This window comes from Eumetopias jubatus, unplaced genomic scaffold (genome assembly GCF_037043125.1).
Source record: "Eumetopias jubatus isolate StellerSeaLion01/CBP00866 unplaced genomic scaffold, mEumJub1_p1.0 scaffold_6, whole genome shotgun sequence".
Classification (NCBI taxonomy): Eukaryota; Metazoa; Chordata; class Mammalia; order Carnivora; family Otariidae; genus Eumetopias; species Eumetopias jubatus.
Genome location: NW_028274812.1, coordinates 32,518,614 through 32,538,438, shown reverse-complemented (window position 1 = coordinate 32,538,438; position 19,825 = coordinate 32,518,614). Strand labels below are relative to the sequence as shown.

At 35.9% G+C, this 19,825-nt stretch overlaps 1 protein-coding gene across 1 annotated transcript in view; it reads left to right on the top strand.

The window, feature by feature from the left end:
• The window catches only part of ENPP1 (ectonucleotide pyrophosphatase/phosphodiesterase 1), a 69,891-nt gene that overhangs the window by 44,305 nt on the left and 5,761 nt on the right, over positions 1-19,825 (top strand). The window contains exons 8-23 of the mRNA XM_028125335.2: positions 628-747; positions 1,818-1,927; positions 2,838-2,903; positions 3,199-3,271; positions 4,826-4,934; positions 5,904-6,035; positions 7,807-7,838; positions 8,746-8,873; positions 10,034-10,103; positions 10,819-10,906; positions 12,033-12,202; positions 13,039-13,090; positions 14,669-14,823; positions 16,371-16,500; positions 17,759-17,839; positions 18,711-18,843. Coding sequence (XP_027981136.1) covers positions 628-747; positions 1,818-1,927; positions 2,838-2,903; positions 3,199-3,271; positions 4,826-4,934; positions 5,904-6,035; positions 7,807-7,838; positions 8,746-8,873; positions 10,034-10,103; positions 10,819-10,906; positions 12,033-12,202; positions 13,039-13,090; positions 14,669-14,823; positions 16,371-16,500; positions 17,759-17,839; positions 18,711-18,843 — 1,649 coding nt within the window. The remainder of the gene's footprint in view (positions 1-627; positions 748-1,817; positions 1,928-2,837; positions 2,904-3,198; positions 3,272-4,825; positions 4,935-5,903; positions 6,036-7,806; positions 7,839-8,745; positions 8,874-10,033; positions 10,104-10,818; positions 10,907-12,032; positions 12,203-13,038; positions 13,091-14,668; positions 14,824-16,370; positions 16,501-17,758; positions 17,840-18,710; positions 18,844-19,825) is intronic.

Below are 19,825 nucleotides of genomic sequence, written 5' to 3'. Positions count from 1 at the left end.
ATTAGGGTTGAAGCCAGAAAATTAATTCTTTAGCTTGTATTAATACGAGCTATTCTCAGACTCAACTAAAACAAAGTTTGTTCTACAGAAATGCTTTACTTAGCAATGCAAAAGGAAAATACAACACTTTTTTAAAAATTGGGGAAGCTGTAGGGGTGCCAGGGTGGCTCAGTTGGTTAAGTATTCGACTCTTGATTTCGGCCCAGGTCATGATCTCAGGGTTGTGAGATCTGGCCTATGTCAGACTCTGTGCTCAGCATGGAGTCTGCCTGTCCCTCTCCCTCTGCTCTTAGCCCTGCTTGCACTCTGTCTCTCTCAAATAAATAAGTACATAAAAATAAAATCTTTAAAAAAATTGGAGGGGCTGCCATTTATGTAGACCCTCATCCATACGATTCCTCACTTATTTTCTCCTGTTACATAATTTAAAACACAAATACTGTATAAGATCTTGAGTGGTTGGTTGGTTGTATTTTGGCAATCCCATTGTTTTGTTCTTCTCTCCTTAAACTATGTTAAGTTTCTTGTAGCTTCAGTTACCTGTTTCTCTTCGATGATTTTGTTCTTTGACTTTATTTAACATTTAAAAACTCACAACTTGCATAAAACCTGTTTTTGTATTTTTAGGGACTTTATCCAGAATCTCATGGCATAATTGACAATAAAATGTATGATCCCAAAATGAACGCTTTCTTTGCACTTAAAAGTAAGGAGAAATTTAATCCTGAGTGGTACAGAGGAGAACCAGTGAGTTGTTTGTTTGTTTGTTTGTTTTAGCTACTAAAATGGTTTTTTTTTTTTTAATTATTCTCATCTATTTCAATTAGAGTAAAATAACAGATTCCCTGGAGCTTTTAATAACCTACATCATTGATCTTGTCCGTGGCCATCCTTTTGTAGATGGAGATGAATGCTGATAATCCTAAATACAGCTTGTATCATTGTGTAATGGGAGTAGTTTTATTTCATAGCTGCGTTGGGGAAATTCTGAATCCTTTTTCTTTTCTGCTTGATTCTACCTTCTTGTACCTAGTAGTTTATAGCAGTGGTCTGGGGGCCATATTTTGATCCACATAAAACTAACTGTTTCTAAAGGAGGTAAACTTTGACTTCATTTGTATATGCTAACTTAGAAGGTTCCTTCTGGCCATGATTTAGATGTGTTCTTTGTATTTTTTAAAAAATTGCCAAAAAAATTCTGTGGGGTCTTTTTGGATAGTCTTGATATCCCTCTAAGAAGGAAAAAGAGCATGATGTTTAATTTGCAGGGTATAAATTCAAATTTTCGTGCTGATATTTAAAATGATGTGACTTTGGGCAAATTATTCTTTCTGTGGCTCAGTTTTCTCAGATTTATACTGTAGATGATATCATTAACTACCTCGGGGTGTGATTCTGAGGATTAGCCAAATTAATAATTGGGATGCTTATGGAGATACTATTTAGAATTGTAATTGGCAGTAAGTACATGTAAGTGTTAGTTACATAACAAAAATGTTAACAAATTACATACATGTATGCTTGGGAATATTTTCTTCTTTCAAGGGGAGCCCATTAAGTAAGGCTAGGGCTCAGAAAGTTGCAGAGGTTGCCAACTGATGGTGTCTATATTTTTTAGGTTACTTTAATCTCTGATTATTTCATTTCATTTTGCTGCTGAGTCCTACTAAGTGGTTATTTTATAGTCTCACTGCTGAAGCTCCTTAACCTCAAAAACACTAACACTGGAGAGGAGTGCATTGATGTCGCATGAACACATACTTTCCTAACAGACGCACGGTTGTACATTTCTGACTTGCCTTCATTCTCTTCCCCAGATTTGGCTCACTGCTAAACATCAAGGCCTGAAAAGTGGTACATTTTTTTGGCCAGGATCAGATGTTGAAATTAATGGAATTCTCCCAGACATCTATAAAATGTATAATAGGTATGTATAGGTGCACTTTTTTCAGAACAGCTAATCTGTTTTAAACCTCAAGTTTCTCTTTTTTATCAAGTCCCAAGTTCCGGCATTTCTGTGATGTGTTGGCTGAAAAAGGAGAACAGTCAGAAAAAGAACTCTACCTTTTAGATGGAGGGTAAATAAGTTTTGGGTAGTTGGATGGACAGTAAAAGTAGACAAAGTTTTTTTCTAGAAGTTTTGTAGAAAGCGCTGGTAACATGTTGGAGTTTGCATTCAGATATTTGGGCAGGAATAAAAAATGAAGTTGTGGGGATTGACTCCCAATTTTTATTTAAGAGTCACGAGTGAGTGAGCTGTCCATGAGGTACCCTTTGTAGAATGTATTGACACATGGGTTATTCACCTGCTAGCAATTGCTGTTCTCAGATATAGGAATAATATCCTCAAGTAGATATAAAAGCAAATTTTTATTTTTATTTATTTATTTATTTATTTATTATTTTTTAAAGATCTATTTGAGAGAGAGAATGTGTGGGTGGGGGGAGGTGCAAAGGGAGAAGGAGAGAGAGAATCTCAAGCAGACTCCTCACTGAGTGGGGAGCCCCACACAGGGCTTGATCTCACGACCCTGAGATCACGACCTGAGCTAAAATCAAGAGTCATACATACGATTAACAGGCTGCCCCACCTAAGCACCCCAAGAAGCAAATTTTTAAACCCAGGTACAGGTTTCATATGTGTAAAGCTTAACCTTTGTTCCTCTGTTGGGGAAACAAATTTGAGTTTTCAAATTAAACTTTTGCACTGTTTTAAACACAATTAATGCATGGGATTATTTTAGTCTTTCAGTGCTATTTTGGGTAAGAAAAACACTGATGTTTTAAACTCGGATAATTGTCACAAATTGTTTCATTTTACTTATTCTTAATTTTAGTTCAATACCATTTGAAGAAAGGATTTTGGCTGTTCTTAAGTGGTTGCAGCTTCCTAAAGATGAAAGGTATGTAAAGGCCTAATTTCTATGGTAAATACTCCTTCGTTTTATAGAAATTACACAATATTTTAAAATGAGCTGCAAGAAACTTTGCAATTGGCTCTGGCCTTTTATATCCAAATGAATTATTTTTATGGAGCATTTTGAAGAACTCCAAACCTGTAAATTATTTCTTAGCAAGTTTAGAAATGTTACCCCAGTGTTGTAGACTTTTTAATCACTATCGATTGTTAAATTATTCTTTCCGTTCTGTTTTACAATGTGTTTATAAAATATTACATTTTGATGCTGTTTGATTTAGACCACACTTTTACACTCTGTATTTAGAAGAACCAGATTCTTCAGGTCATTCATATGGACCAGTCAGCAGTGAAGTAAGTACCTTTTTATCAGTGATTACTTCTAACTAAACTTTGCTTTGAAGCAGGTTTCTAGACTACTCTCTAAGATTCCAGGATTCTGGAATGAGTCGTAAGCACAGTTTTACTAAACCAAAGGATGCCCTTTCATAAAAATAACAGTAGGGAGAATTTTTCTTGTCTATACATTCCACAGTGCTAAATCGAACCGATGATAAATTCTATATTCTCAATTCCAAAGCCTTTATCCACTCCATTTCTCTTTACACTGACCTAAAAACTAAGGGCTCTTTGGAAATGTTGTAAATGGGTAAGACTCCAGTTTTCTATGTAAATATAGGAGAATTAGTCAGATAGCACAAGAAGCCTCCCATGACCTCTCTACCCTAAGAGATATATCTCTGATCTCTGAGCTCAGACTCACAATAGAGCTTGGGCATCAAAAAATAGGAAATTTTGTCAGAATTGTAGAGAATTTGAAATAACTATGGTTTTATTGAGCGGTTACTAGGAAGCTAGAGATGGGGAAACAGCTCATGGATTAAGGCTGTCAGTGTAAGGTCTTATTTGACCTGACACTCTTTCAGGAACTTAGCTCACTCCTGGCTATGTTTGTAATCAGTATAGTGCTTTAAAAGATCAAATACTGCTTTCAGTTGGCCAGATGCTAGGGTAATTTTTATTCGTTTACTAAATTCCCCTACACTTAAGACTTCTCTCCAGGTCAGTTTGGCTACAAGGAAGTCTAAGACTCATTTGGTAATTATTAGATTATCAGATCATATGAATTGTAAAGCCATTGCTTTTCTAATTTCACTGAAGCTTTGCTACTTTGTACTACTAAAGTACTACTTTGCTGATTCATCTGCATTCAAGATTGAGGCCATTGCTTTTCATATCATATTCACCAACTTGTAACCTCTATTAAATTCTAATATTACTGCCACATCGAAACCCACTTTAATACTTAAAAATTCCAATTCGAATTACTTGGGTAGCTTTGAGTGAATGAAAGACCATATTGAGGGAGTTTGTTTCATATTACAGTGAAATTCATTGACCATAGAGATAAGACTGATTTGATACATAACAGCACATGTAGAATTGCAAAGAATTTTCCTCAGGTGGTTTTGCAAGGAGAGCTGAAAAGAGAAATGTCAAAAGCAAGTTGCTAAAACCATTTGCTCTTTTGTGTCCTTGTGCTATATCATATGCAAAATATATGCAGTTTGTAGGGAAATAATGGGTTGTATTCCTAGTTCTAATCTTAAAAATCAAATACAAGAATTCTAAAAAGCATTTCATGAATAATTTTAACATTTTTGACAGTTTAGACAATCAGATCAGCTGGTGTCATTCCCAGTACTTAAAATTGAGCACATATGTATGGGATTTGGACCCTTCTTTTATTAATGGGCATTGTTTTACCTGCCCTGTCTTAGCTTAATGTCAGTCAGTTCATCATAGTAGTTGCATCCACTGAACTTTCCTTGTATTCACAGAGATAGCTTTGTATAGAAATAGCCATTAGTATGGAATCCATCACATGAAATTGCTTCCCTTTCATAGGTCATCAGAGCATTGCAGAGGGTTGACAACATGGTTGGCATGCTGATGGATGGTCTAAAAGAGCTGAACTTGCATCGATGCCTGAATCTTATCCTTATTTCAGATCATGGTAATCTGACTTTGCATCATTTACCCTCCAGGTTAAATAGTGCTCCCAAAAAAGTTTCCTTGATTGGTTATTGTTTCATTATTTCTTCTGATTGTTATAGTTAATTTTTTTAATGTAGTTTCTTGTGGAAAGTTTTTAGGAAAAAATTATATTAAACATAAAGTACAAATAAAATGCAGAATTCACAGAAACCTAAGAGCCTATCAGTGACAATGTACCCATCTCCTGATTTGGGGAAGGTTTACACCAGGAATTTTAAATAGTTAAAAAAAAGGATTTAATATTAAATTTTGGTAAATCTAGTCTAACAATTTTAAATTTAACTTGAACGCATTATTATGTGCTTTTCCTATTTTCTTTAGCATGATAAATCTGATTTTAGAACCAGTATAAATTAATTCTGGTGCTTTGTTAATTTCATTTTTACTTACTTTGACCTTTAGAACATGTTTGTGTAACAGCCTTGAGAGTACAGAAGCAATGAGTGCATAATAGAAAACAAGTTCTTTTTGTTGGTTTTTCTTGTTGTTATTGTTTGCTTCAGAAATAATTACTAAAAGCTATTTCTAGAAACAGTTATAAGAAGTTCTGTTCCAAAGAAGCTACAGTTCTGGAATGAGACTGAGAATTTTATGCTACCGTTCATATTCTAGGTGATTTGGGGAAAATGAATAGGCTTTTATATTCAATCTGAAACTGTGATATTCCTCCTCACATAAAGATACTGTAATACATATATAAGAAGAAATACTAAACTAATTGTGGATGAAGGAAGGGAAAAAGTTGGTTTTTTTGGAAGTGAAGTGGTATAAATAGCTGAAATTTTGTGTCTTACCTATCAGATGCTTAACTAACGTGCGCACTGAGCACATAGTTATTGAATTAAATTCTGGAGGTGAAAGAAATTCTCTTCTAAAAGTTAAATTCCTTATTAAAGTTGCAACACGTTTGGGAATTTTTTTCTCTCAGGCATGGAACAAGGCAGTTGCAAGAAATACGTATATCTGAATAAATATTTGGGAGATGTTAAAGATATTAGAATTGTATATGGACCTGCAGCTCGATTGAGACCCTCTGATGTCCCAGATAAGTATTTTACATGTAAGTATATATGGATGCTAACTTTGAATATGATTACATCCAGAATACATTCCTCTAACTTATTCTATCTCTACACTAAACTGCCTCAATCAGAGTTAATTTCCTTTCATGCTTAATTTTCCAATGCAGATCTTCTGCACCCAAAGGGATTTTATAAAGGCATTGGGTGTGAGGACACAGGTCTAACCACTTATCTCTGTTATTGATTGCTAAGCATATTATTTGATGAGCTTAGTACAATTTTATGTTGTAGTGTGTGTTTTACTTGTGTTAGATTCGAGATTACTTGTACTAAAAAAACTCTGAAAAGTTCAGCTGGATGTATTCAAGTTTAATTAATGACAATCCATTAAAATAGCTTAGAGCTGTTATAGAATAATATTCTATTATGAGGAGGAATGTTGGCAATTCTGTAGTTCTTAAAATTCTATAAACAACAGGTTTCTGTCCTTGACCATTCCAAAACACAGTAAGAGTGTGTTTTGTAAACAGAGAAGAAGAAATTTCACATTCTGTGTTGACTACATGTGGAACCCCAACTGCCAAGAAATTTTTTAAAATATTAATTCTTTTGCAAGTGAAGTCCATTTCCTAATTGTTTGCACCTCCATTATAGCCTGCTTTTTGATTGCCGTCTTTGGTAACTGTCAGATACCTACAGCAAGTCTTGTTTATCTTTTTGTTATAGTTAACTTTAAAATAGAGAAAAAAGCTTGTCCAACTTTTAACGGAATTGGTTAGGTTTGGGCACTGCTGTGTTGTACATTTCCATAGATAATTTCGAATATTCATGAGGAGACATAGATTTCACTGCAGGAAAATGTTTATGCAAATATTAAACAGTATGTTAACATAGTGACACTCAGCATAGACTCTATATGCTTGGCAAGTTTTAATTAGTATTTTTTTTTAATTTATGAAAGTAGTATACAATTGTTACAAAGCCTGTTATAAAAACTGTACAGGTGGGGGCAATGCCCTGTTTAGGATGGGATGCCTAAGCTTTGACCACACCCTTATCTCATTAGGTCTCTGTTTTCCAAATTAATTTATCAATATACATACATAAAATATATATACAATACATGTTCTCTTATCTGAATAATTTTCTCAAACTTATGTAAAGTATAGCTAGAAGAATCTTTGGAAAGCTAGACATTCATTGATTTGTAGCATAGAATACACTAAATCTGTGGTCTTGCTATACAAATTCAGTTTCAAAACTAGTCTACTTGCACCCTCTTCTAAGATGCCCTATGTCCTTCTCATTTGGAAGTTCTGGAATTATCGAATATCAAAATGTGTAAAGTAAAAAGTAACAATTTCCCTAAACCTCCCTAATTCACAACTCATTTCCTCTCTCTAGAGATAAGCATTGCTAGGCTTGGACAATGTCTTCCTAGATATCTGGTATGCGTATATGAGACATGTTTGTTTTTTAATTTTATACCATGAAATCGTACTAGATCTAGATGCATGGACAGTTAGATGGATGGTCAGATGGTTGGACACATATGGATGAAGAGATGGATGGATAGATATTCTGTAACTTGCCTTTTCATTTAACAATATGACACAATTTCACAGACGGGTGGTTCCTAACGATCTGTCTCATTCCTGCCAATGACTAATAAATAATGATTTAAATAGGCTGTTTGAAACCTGTTTTGATACTTAAATATAGAGTTTGAGTCCGACATTCAGCATTTTTGTTTTATTTTTAATTGTGGCATACCATCAACAATTAATTCTTACCTTTGTCCCCCCTCAGTTGATTATGAAGACCTTGCCAGAAATCTTTCTGTGAGTATCTTTATGTTTTCATTATCTAGTTATTGTTAGTTTTGTTTAATATATATTTAGAAAAGAGCTTCAGTATCTGTTCTTAGGATTTTAGCATTAGAATTTTTGAGTATGTGGGCCAGCATTTAAATGCCCTATTGTTTTTAAAGGTCTTTAAGGACATGTCCCAATAAACTAGTGTTGAAAGTTTTTAAGGGGGTACCTGGAAGGCAGACGTTTATAGTCTGCCTTCAGCTCAGGTCATGATCTTGGGGTCCCAAGATTGAGCCTATGTCAGTCTCCCTGCTCACCTGGGAATCTGCTCCTTCCTTTCCCCCTGCCCCACTCATCCCCCTCTCTCAAATAAATAAATAAATAAATAAATAAATAAATAAATACATCTTTTAAAAAAAGGTTTTAAGAATTCGTTTATTGTCATTGTTTAATTTTTATGACAGTAAAGAAATAATTGGAAAAAAACAGAAGGAAAAAAATTTATAGCTATAACACCATAGGTATTATATATTTCCTACCAGTCTTTTTTATGCCCATTTAAAAAACAAGTTTTTGTCTTGATGTTATCTATAGTACATTTTTTTACTTGATATGTTTTAGGTTTTAAAGAAAATTCTTAACATTGTAGTTGTAAGTGTTCGAAAAGAATACCAGTAGTAACTCATAAAATCGAGTTACATGGTCTAAGAGTTTTGGGGTTTTTATGCAGCAATGAGTATTGAATTGTTGGAAATGGTCAACTGGACATTATATAAGTAGTAAGAACTTAGTTATTTTTGCATCTGTGACTTATTGAGCAGGCTGGTAAAATTTTTATCAGAAAAAATTCATACAGAATTAAACAATTTCAAGAGAAATTTACACCTAAGAAAATATGGAAATAAGAGTATTTCTTTACCTTCTATAATTTCAGTGCCGGGAACCAAACCAGCACTTCAAACCTTACCTGAAACATTTCTTACCGAAGCGTTTGCACTTTGCCAAAAGTGACAGGATTGAGCCCTTGACATTCTATTTGGACCCTCAGTGGCAGCTTGCATTGTAAGTTCTAACGGTTTCCAGGTAAACTTAGCCTGATATGTTAGTGATTCAAAGTAACCACTGGGTCCTTTCCAACAATGTTGTTATATGAAAACTGTACAAATATGATTCTCTTCACTCTATCCCGGGGTTTCTCAACCTTGGCTTGTTGACCTTTTGGGTCAGATAATTCTTTGTTGTGGGTAGCTGTCCTGTGCATTGCAGGATGTTTGAAAGCATCCCCGGCTTCTACCCATTAGATGAAAAAGTATACTTTCCACAGTTGTGCCAAACAAAAATGTCTCCAGATATTGCTGGAAATTCCCTGGGGAGGACCATCCACCCCCAGCTAGGAACCGCTGCTCTGCTCACATCCATATTGATTATTTCTTATGTTCTACATTAGTCTTATCACTTAACCATTGTATCTCTTCTGCACATTACAGCTATACTAATAATACCTTTAAATCCATCAAATAATTGGTAAAAGCTCTTTATAATAACAAGCAATTACTTTCTTCATAGAGTAGTTTTTTCACCTCAGTTTTCTGGAGTGTTGGAAAATTATTCGGATGGTTAATATTGTTAATATCTCAAGACATGATAATTAACTCTTTTGATGGTTGCCAGGAAGCCAAGGATGATAAAGCAAAACCTAAGCAGTGAACAAGGATTGGGTGAACGTTTCACTGTCTCTCCTTTCACTAGAGAGCTGTGCTTTTAGTGTTTGGAAGAAAAATATGAAGGAAGGGATGGTCCTTACCCTCATATTAATAATATACTAACATTTCATGAACATCTACTGTATTCCAAAGATTTCTTTAGACTAAGCCATTTAATTTGTACAAACAACCCAACATGAAATTGAAACCCGAAGAAGATAACTAACTTGCCAAAGTCACAGCTAGTAAATAGCATAGTCAGGGTTCAAAACTAGTTATGTGTCAATGCTAGTGGCTTTTCCCCTCCATGCCACACTGCTTATAGAGTTGGTTTATCTACAAAATAAAAGATAAAGGTGACCTCTTGATGCTTTCCAAGCCTGGTGGTTTTGTTTACCTTTTTTTGGTTTGTTTAACAAAATAGTTACTTATTCCTTATGGACAGAAATAATGTCACGATTATAAATTTGGCAGTATGAATAGACTTTACATCATTAATTCATATTATGTCAAAATTAGGACTCCTTCAGAAAGGAAACATTGTGGAAGTGGATTCCATGGTTCTGACAATTTGTTTTCAAATATGCAAGTAAGTAAACTTGTTATACTTAAAAAAATAGTTTATATCTGAAGAAAACTGTATAAAGTTATAGACTTAGAAACGTGGAGTGTGATTGTATGTCTTGAATGAGAATTAATGAAGCTTATAATTTTCTATAGCTGTTTTGCTTTGGGCATTACATTAATAGAATTTTGTTAAAATTTTATATGCATGTTTCATGAACATGTGACTCTTACCTCATACTAAATTTCTAATAGTTACTTTGCATATATTTGTGCTCCATTAAGAACATTGCCCCATGGTAAATGAAAACTAGTGATTTAATAGGGGAAAAGATATCAGACTTTTGTTCTAAGTGAAGATGATGCCTTACATCCACCTAGCAATTTAAAATTTCAGGATATACCACAACGGTGATTTAATTTGATGCCTACAGCACTGTGTGAGATGGGCAGGGTGACATTTATATCCCATTTCACAGATGAGCAATGATTTCATCATCCATTCTGTTCTGTCAAGTCAGGAATTGCAGTAAAGCTGAGAGAAATATCCCACATGTCCTTAGATTGAATGTGCAACACGGGTTAAAATAGTAGCCCGCCAAGTCCACGGACACAGTATTTTTCCCATTATCTTAACCAGTTTATATATGTACAGCATGGATAATGTAAAATAATATTGTCACCAGCTACGTCCATAGCTGAAATGAATTGACACACTCTTACTTTTCTGGCCCATCTAGGCCCTCTTTATTGGCTACGGACCTGGATTCAAGCACCGCCTTGAGGTTGACTCCTTTGAAAATATCGAGGTCTATAATTTAATGTGTGGTAAGTGGAACAGGCTTGTTTCATTTCTTCTGAAAACAGAGCTGGAATGGGATTATCAAAAGTAGGTCACATGGTGGGCACCTTTGTAGAGATGATGATGAGGGGAGACAGACCTTCTTCTTCCTGACCCAGAGTCACTGAAAAAAATATGGGGATTGTGCCATCTGATGACTTACGTTTCTTCCACTAGGCTGCACAGGTAAAGTGGAGCACGCAGAGGAGGGAGATCTGTACATCGCCAGTGCGTAACAGTTTGCCAGGCCTTGGGCTTAATTATATGACAATCGAAACAGGTCTGGGGTGGAAGCCCAAGAAAGAGTTTGGAGTCTGTGAAGGGTGCACAAGACAGGCGGAACCTCTGGTAGCGATGAGTTGAATGCATGGCAATGTCAAGGTTGTAGAAATTGAGGAGGACCCATTAGATACATGCCTCGTTTAGTGTGTACTATTTAGTACTTTTATGGTTGGGTGTTGTGTTTTAAATATTACTTCCTTTTTCTGACAATGATACTGGGCATTTGCAAACCTTAAATATGTCCTCAGTGTAATTCTTTAAGTGGGAGCCTATATACTTAAATGAATTCATATGTCCTAAAGCACTTAAAACAGTGCCTGGCATATCCTAAGTGCTTTACTATAGAAGCATTTGCTGTTGTTATTACCAAGAGCATGAGTCAGACTCAGACAAAGCTGGTTTTGAATCCTAGGTCTTACTCCGTACTAGCTTTGAGGCCTTGAGCAAAGCACTATGAGTAATCATAGTGACTACTCATCTACCAAATATTGGCAATAACTTATTAAATTGTTTTGAGGATTAAGTAAGATAAATACATTAGCACAGTGATTGGCATATAGTAAGCATGCCATGGAGGTTACTATAGTCATACACATTAAAATTCAGAAGTTTCCATACAGAAGTATAGCATACATATCAGTAATTCCATTAAGGATATCATAGTTATAAATGCTCTAAAATTCCAGAGTGTTTCATAGTTTCACTTTATGTAGAGAGTAAAGAACTCTTATATAGATAAGGTTTAAAAAAATAAAAGTCATAGGATAAGTCTGCTGTTTATTTGCTTTTGAAACCTCTAAGTAACCATTTACCATTCTCGGAATTATGCAGATTTACTGAATTTGACACCTGCTCCTAATAACGGAACTCATGGAAGTCTTAACCACCTTCTAAAGAATCCTGTTTACACCCCAAAGAATCCCAAAGAAGTCCACCCCGTGGTACAGTGCCCCTTCACAAGAACCCCCAGACGTAACCTTGACTGCTCGTGCCATCCCTCAGTAAGTACTGACCAAAGTGTAGCCCAGTTGGATCCTGCAGCACCCTCTGCATAGCTCGTGCTATAGAAACACTTAATGATCAAATTAAAGTCTGTGAGTGGGCATAAATATCTATTTATGTTTAATTCTGATGGAACACATGCCACCCTTTTATCATTTATTTTTCCTCTTCCTGGGTTTTGCATTTTTCACCTCTGTCTTTATCCCTTGGTGCTGTGACTTGACTTGGGTGCAGGTTGGGAGAAGTCCAGCTGAGTCCTGGAGGATCCTGAATCATGGAATCTGTGCTGTTATCGTAGCAGTGAGGTCTTGATTATCAACCAAACACAGTATTCTTTCTCTAAAATATCTCTCAATTAATTTTAAATTTAGAGGGAAAATCGCATTTTTGGGGGGTATGAAATGGAATATGGCACTGTTTCTTTTTTACTCCTATCTTAACATATAGTTGTAAGAAGATGAAAATATGTGACAAGTGAACAAAACTGATAGTGTCCTTAAAGATATGGGGAGCAGTTGATTTTATGTTTTCCATTTTGTTTTAGGCTGATAGAAAGACTGTAAGAGGAGTGATAAAAATTATAATGCAATGATTCTTTTCATTCATAGTGTTATGCTTGGGTAATAGTTTTGTCTTTTTGCAGATGTCGTCCGAACTTTATTCCTCTTTGTCAAAAAAATGTTTGACTTGTACAAGATGGCTTTATCTTTGTTCCATGATGGAATAATTAGCCTGTAGAAGTTGTTACGAGATTAAAACATGTCTCAAGACAAAAATAAAACCAAACCAAACCTCATGTCTCTCATTGCTTAAAATCGTATTATTAACTTTTTAGGTCTTGCCAGTTGTGGATTTTGAGATACAGTTGAATTTGACTGTGGCAGAAGGTAAGGCATGTTTACCCTTGAGCTTGGAATGTGGAAGCAGGCTTTTTCTCAACCATGTGAACCACAGAACATTGGTTTGGGGTGTTAGTTGAGAACAACCAATAACCTAAAAGTAGTGGTGGAGGACTGTCACCTGAGGAGATGAGGAGATGTCTTTGCTTGACAGTCTAGACCATTCGACATAAGGAAAGAAGGGATATTTACAGCACATCATATATTTAGTGGAAGCTGAATTACTTTTTATGAACATAGTGGAGGTGGTTTGAGATTTTGAAGATTTTTATAGGTTTATAAGAGACCTTCAGATGTCCATTGTAAACACCTGTTAAATTTCTGTCGCACCTGCTTCTTAGTTCATTACAAGAGAATATAAATTGGCTTATTTATCTAAAGTTATTTCTTCATAACTTTTGAGTGAAGATTAAGTAGGCTTAATATACAGATAACTGCTAACATTTGTCAGTTGTGACTGGGATGTTCAGCATCCCTTTGATATGGTCTCTGATACACTTTGATATATTCTCTGAAACACTTTGATATAGTCTCTGATCCTTAAGTTACTTGGCTCAGTTCTTTTCCTTCTGGAATAAAAAGGTGAATTCTGCATAATTCCCAAGTTGAATTTGTCTATATAAAATCTCTGTAAATGTGGGGCACCTGGGGTGGCTCAGTCAGTTAAGCATCTAACTCTTTGATTTCGGCTCAGGTCATGATCTCAGTGTCCTGAGATCGAGCCCCACATCGAGCTCCACGCTGGGTGTGGATCTGCTTGGGATTCTCTCTCTCCCTCTCCTTCTGCTCCTCCCACTGTTCACATGCACTCTCACTCTCTCCCTCTCTCTCAAAAATAAAATAAAATCAAAATATCTGTAAATGTTTAGAGAAATCTTTGATGACCCTGTGATGACAGTGTTGTGGTGAAGGATGACACTTCTGGAATTGATCTGTGTTTGAATATGAGTGGAGGAACTATATGTCCATGGAAAAAGTATTCACTCTCTGTAAACTACCGATTTCTCTTTTGTACAATGGGCGTATAATCTTAATTCATAGGGCTGTGTAAGAATTAAATTAGATGATGTATACAAAGGACTCTACAAAGCACTTGGTACTTGGAAAAAGTACAATAAATGGTCTATACTATTACTCTTTCATTCAGCTCAGTCTCATAAGTTTAGTTGTGAATTTTTGCTTTCCAAGCATCCATATCATCCAGAAACTTCTCTGTCTGGAGTTTTCCCTGAAGAATAAATCATTAAAATAATGTTTAAAGAATTTTAGCAATATTCTTTAAGTCCTAATGCTAAAATTTCTAACAATCTCACATAGTGTCCTCTTGTGATCTCTTGCTATTACATCGATCTTTCAGAATCTTCATAGGCAAAAACTATAGTGAATCTCTTTTGTTAATTCCTTATGGTTCTGCTCTTTGTAATTAGCTTTTTTTTATAGTTAAAAATAACTTTTCAATAGGGTTAAGTAGAGGAAAGAATTGGATGAATATATCATTATGTATTGTCAGAGAAGTCACAGTAAGTATGTTTGAATGGTGGTTTCATTTTTCCCCTACAACCCAAGAGAAGGTTATTAAGTGCAGCACTTTACCTTATGGAAGACCCAGAGTTCTCCAGAGGAACACCTCGGTCTGTCTTCTCTACCAGCACCAGTTTGTGAGTGGTTATAGCCATGACTTCCTGATGCCCCTTTGGACCTCTTACACTGTCGACAGAAATGCAAGTATTGGTTGCTTCTTTAACTATGTGTAATTATTTCAAATTATCATTAAGCAAAACATCGAAAGCAGAGTTAGTTTGGGTAAATTAATCTTGGCTCTAACATCAGTTCCTGAATTAGATCACTGAACTCTGAGTCAGAAGATTAGGTTCTGGTTCTGGCTCTGCCATGAACTAGCTATGTGACTTTGAGACTCAGAGAGGATTTCTTCTTGTGTGAAATGAGGGATGTGCAGGCACTAGAAGTTTCTCCCTTGCTTTTTGTTTATATTAATATTTTAGGATTCTGATTTATAATTTTATGAAATCAATTTTGCAGTCAGGTGCAGTGATTCTTCTCTAAATACATAGATGTGTGAGCACAAGGATTTTCCTTGGTGGCGTTCACCTGAGGGGGTCCTCACTGATGGGGAAGGTCATGAAAGCTCAGTAACCTCCCTGCATATACCACTTACAGGAAGGCCCCCAAACCAGACCAGAGAGAGGCCAGGGATTTGTCCACATCCCAAAACACAGGAAGGCCTTGAAAAGATTTGAGGCGGGGGGCAGGCAGAATAAGACCACCCTTCCGCCTCACCTCTGCCCGCTGGTTGCCCTGGTAGAAAGAGTAACAGAAGTGAGGCCTTGAAAAAGAGAGAATGGGGAAGGGGAGGAGATTTAGATTTTAATCAAATTGAAGTTTTTAAACTAGACCAACCAGATTTTCAGGAACTGAATGCCTGGCAAGCTACAGGATGCCCTTAAGGGGTGAAAAGGGGATTTGAGAGAGCTTAACTGAGAGTAGCAGCTGGATTTAAAAAATAAAACTATTGTTAATACTCACTGAGAAAGTGAAATAAAAAGATGGGGATATGTGCGGGTATATATGTAATTTCTCTGTTACAAATATATGTATTATGTACCCACACATAGTCACATAATCCCATAAAGTTTCTACCATAAAATGATTGTTCTAATTTTGAAGACTTCCAACACTAGACACATTTTTTACTTGACTTTGTGATAAATAGGAGTCTGCATGGTGTTTTGTAGGTCCCCATCAGATTTACTGTTGTTTCATGCCTTAATTACAGTGTTCTTTAATTCTGTTCAAATGTTCGGTTTTCTTATGTAATCAATGCTGCATAAATTCAGTCATCAGTGCTCCTGAGGTTTCCATGCTGCACTGCTATTCAGTGGCACCCCACCCTCAGCCTTAGTCTGCGCAGTTGTGTATGGAAGATAGACTCGGGTCCCCCCAAATCAACATTTGGCTACATAAAAGTTTGCAATTGACTAAACAAAAACGTGATACACAAAATTAGCCCAGCATAATAGGAAAATATTTGCACATATATGATAAATGACTAGTATCCTTAATACCGTAAAGAGTTTTTGCATTTCAGTTAGAAAAAAGATCAATATACTGCTAGAAAAATGGGAAAATGGTGAAGGACAGCTAGAATTCTATAATCATATGGTGTGATCCATCTTCAGCTACTCATAAAGCAATCTTCTTTCCTTTTGTATGCCTGACACCTGATAGCTCTTTTCATTTTGTTTTCCAGGACAGTTTCTCTGCAGAAGACATTTCCAACTGTCTTTACCAGGATCTTCGAATTTCTCTTAGTCCTGTCCATAAGTGTTCCTTTTATAAAAATAACGCTGAGCTGAGTTATGGGTTCCTCTACCCACCGCGTAAGTTTCTACCTCCCTGACCTTCCCTTTCTCTTGGCCTCTTTCTCTCTTCCTTTTCTTTTCCTTATGAGGCCGAATACATCATCTTGTTTTTTAATTGGTGAGAATGGTGAACGAGAAGTATAACTCCTAGGGAAAATTTTTAAAGTGTCTGAAGTTTGAGTTTTAGAAAACTTTTGCTTTTGTTTGCTTTAGTTTTTTTAGTGCGGACACTGTAGATAGGACATTTTTCACTTTTCTACATTTCTTTTACATGGAATTTGAGAAAGCTTGGGTCAGAAGGATATATCAGGGTTCTTAGGAAGGAGATAATTTGTTTATTAAAAGGAAAAATGTAGGGGCGCCATGTAATGGCGCTTAGGCCATTAAGCATCTGCCTTAGGTTCAGGTCATGATCCCAGGGTCCCAGAGACCAGGGAACCTCCTTCTCCCTCTCCCTCTGGCCTTCCCACCCACCTACCCCTGCTCATCACTCATGCTCTCTCTCTCTCAAATAAATAAATAAAATTTTTTAAAAAAGGAAAGATGTAATTTGTCAAAGAATTAGGGGTAGGCAGAGCCTAAGTGTGCTTGCTCTTTCACAGAAATGGAGCCGCTAGGGACTAGCTTTCTTTTCTTTTTGAAGTTAAGTGTTCAATTTTTAATGTGGCAAATTTGTATGTTAATGAGAAGACATTTTGAGGCTGGCCTTAAAAGGCAAAAACCAGAAGGCTCCAGGTGCTCAAATATTCTCAATATCCAGTCCAGTCCCCGGAGTAAGTGTCTGAAGTCAGAACTTGGCTATTGCTTTATAAAAATAGACCAGGCCCAAGCTGAAAATCCATACAAAGAAGCCTTGTACAGCATTTCGAGGCAGACATCCTGCGATGTTTTTTCTGGGTAGTAGGTGTTCTGAAGCCAGATAGTCTCTTTTTTCTTCTCACTGTGGAAGAGTTTAAGGAAAGAGGGTTGTCAACACAATACAGTTTTAGTTGAAATAGGCAAATAAGGTAAAATTTGAATATGTTTACTTTGGGGCTGTGATTAAGCTTTTGTTTCTTTGATAAATTCATCTTGAAGAAGAGATCTAAATATTTTACTTTTTTTAAGGGACTTGACCAAACACATTGCACTTTCCCTTGACCCCATACCTAGGAATGTATTATGGGTTTAAGGTGATACTCAGCTAATTTTTTAAAATGCCCTCACATGAGAAAGTATAATTTCTAATGTTATTCATGAAGAATGAGATAGTTGTCTTTTTTTATTTTCTTTGTAGAACTAAATAAAGGTTCAAATCAACTATATTCTGAAGCATTGCTGAATACTAATATAGTGCCGATGTACCAGAGTTTTCAAGGTAAAAAATTTTAACCCTGTATCTCACAATTTCAATGAATTTTCTGTATATTATAGGTATAATTTATATTAATAAGACTGATCCTCTAAATTAAATGACTATCAAACATGTTTTATAGGTGCATGTTCTCAGAGGTATACATTTTTATACATTCTTAACTTTGACAATGCCAGTACATAAAAATTTTGCAACTATTAGAATTATAACATATTCCAATACCTATTATTCTACTTTGTATTTACATGTTTATAAGCATTTTTTGATGGAAAAAGTATGTAATATTCTTCCTAAGTTATCTGGCTAATATAGTCTACTAACACATTAACTTTCAGTTTGTTTCCCATTTAAGTTATGGAAGTTGTTGATAATTGTTTTTGATCTTGAAATGAATAGATTTTTGTATCATTATTAATTATCACAGTATTTGGAACTCTTCCAAAAATAAATTTAAACTATTCTTCAAGTGACATATAGAATTTCAAAATATAGAGTATCCTAGGAGATTTTTACTCTAATTTACATGTAGAATTGTTGTGAATATTTCAAAGGGAATATTCAGATATTAATAGTAAATCTGAATAACCTGCCTTGTTTGTGTATGTTCGTGGTTTTTTATGCCTAATGATGATCTGTTATCCAAATTCATGCTGATGCACATGGTCAGGGATGCCCCAAATAGTGTTGAATTCAATGTTTGTCTCTTCTGCCAAAGCTGAACAATGGATTTTTGGCCTCATACTAAGACTGAAGCCAAATTTGACTTTGTCTGTAATTATTACAAATGCTGATTTTGAATAAGGTTGTTGAGTTATTTCACATGACAGCAATGGTACCTTGTTTTGAAACTACACTGACGTCCTTCTTGTTTTAGTTATATGGCGCTACTTTCACGGCACCCTTCTGCAGAGGTATGCAGAAGAAAGAAATGGCATCAATGTTGTGTGTGGTCCTGTGTTTGACTCTGATTATGACGGATGTTACGATTACTCGGAGACCCTGAAGCAGTAAGAACATATTTCATTTACTCTTAAAAACAGCTGTTACTTGGGATTACCATCCAGTTGAGTCAGCGGAGCCTTTTCTGTCTAATATTATTCATATTGACGGACATGACATTCCGTTTTTTTTTTTAAGATTTTATTTATTTCTCAACAGAGAGAGAGAGACAGCGAGAGAGGGAACACAAGCAGGGGGAGTGGGAGAGGGAGAAGCAGGCTTCCCGCTGAGCAGGGAGCCCAATGTGGGACTCGATCCCAGGACCCTGGGATCATGACCTGAGCTGAAGGCAGATGCTTAATGACTGAGCCATCTAGGTGCCCAACGGACATGACATTTCTGATTACACTGGAAGCCCCTTGAAATATCTGATTAATTTTGATGTTTTGCTCAGTGTTCAGTGAAATGTTTTTTTAGAGGAAAGGAGTGTTTCTCCTCGACTCAGTTTAGATGAGTAATTCTTGAGCTCAGATTAAACACTGAACTCTACCATATGTTAAGAAGGTAACATCCATGTTTAAAATCTCTGTGTGTAGCTAATTGTTAAGATACTGTCTTCATTAACTACTGCTGGTTAGAAGATAAAGAACCATGTGGTGTGGCTAGAGGCATCCTGAGTGGAAGAATCAGCAGGGTTATAAGGCTGTAGTGTCCAGGCGTAGGCCTTGGGCGAATGTCACAGCTTTTACCCAGCCTTGCTTAGAGGGAGATTGAATGACATCTTGAAAGAAACCATGAGTGGGTACTAGTTTTATAAAGTAGAGTGACAGAACATTTTAGAAGCCATTTGATCTTTCTTAATAACAGCATGATTTTTTGAAGCAATATTGCTATTAAGGCTACAGGAAAAAGAGAATGAATTGTCTGCTGATGTTCAGCTCTTTCCTAAGAACTGCTTTCTCAGGTGGCTCAGGGATTACTCTTCACACACGTATATCTGTGACACATTAGTTTGTACTGTGTAATTTACAAACAGTAGTTTGTCAAATG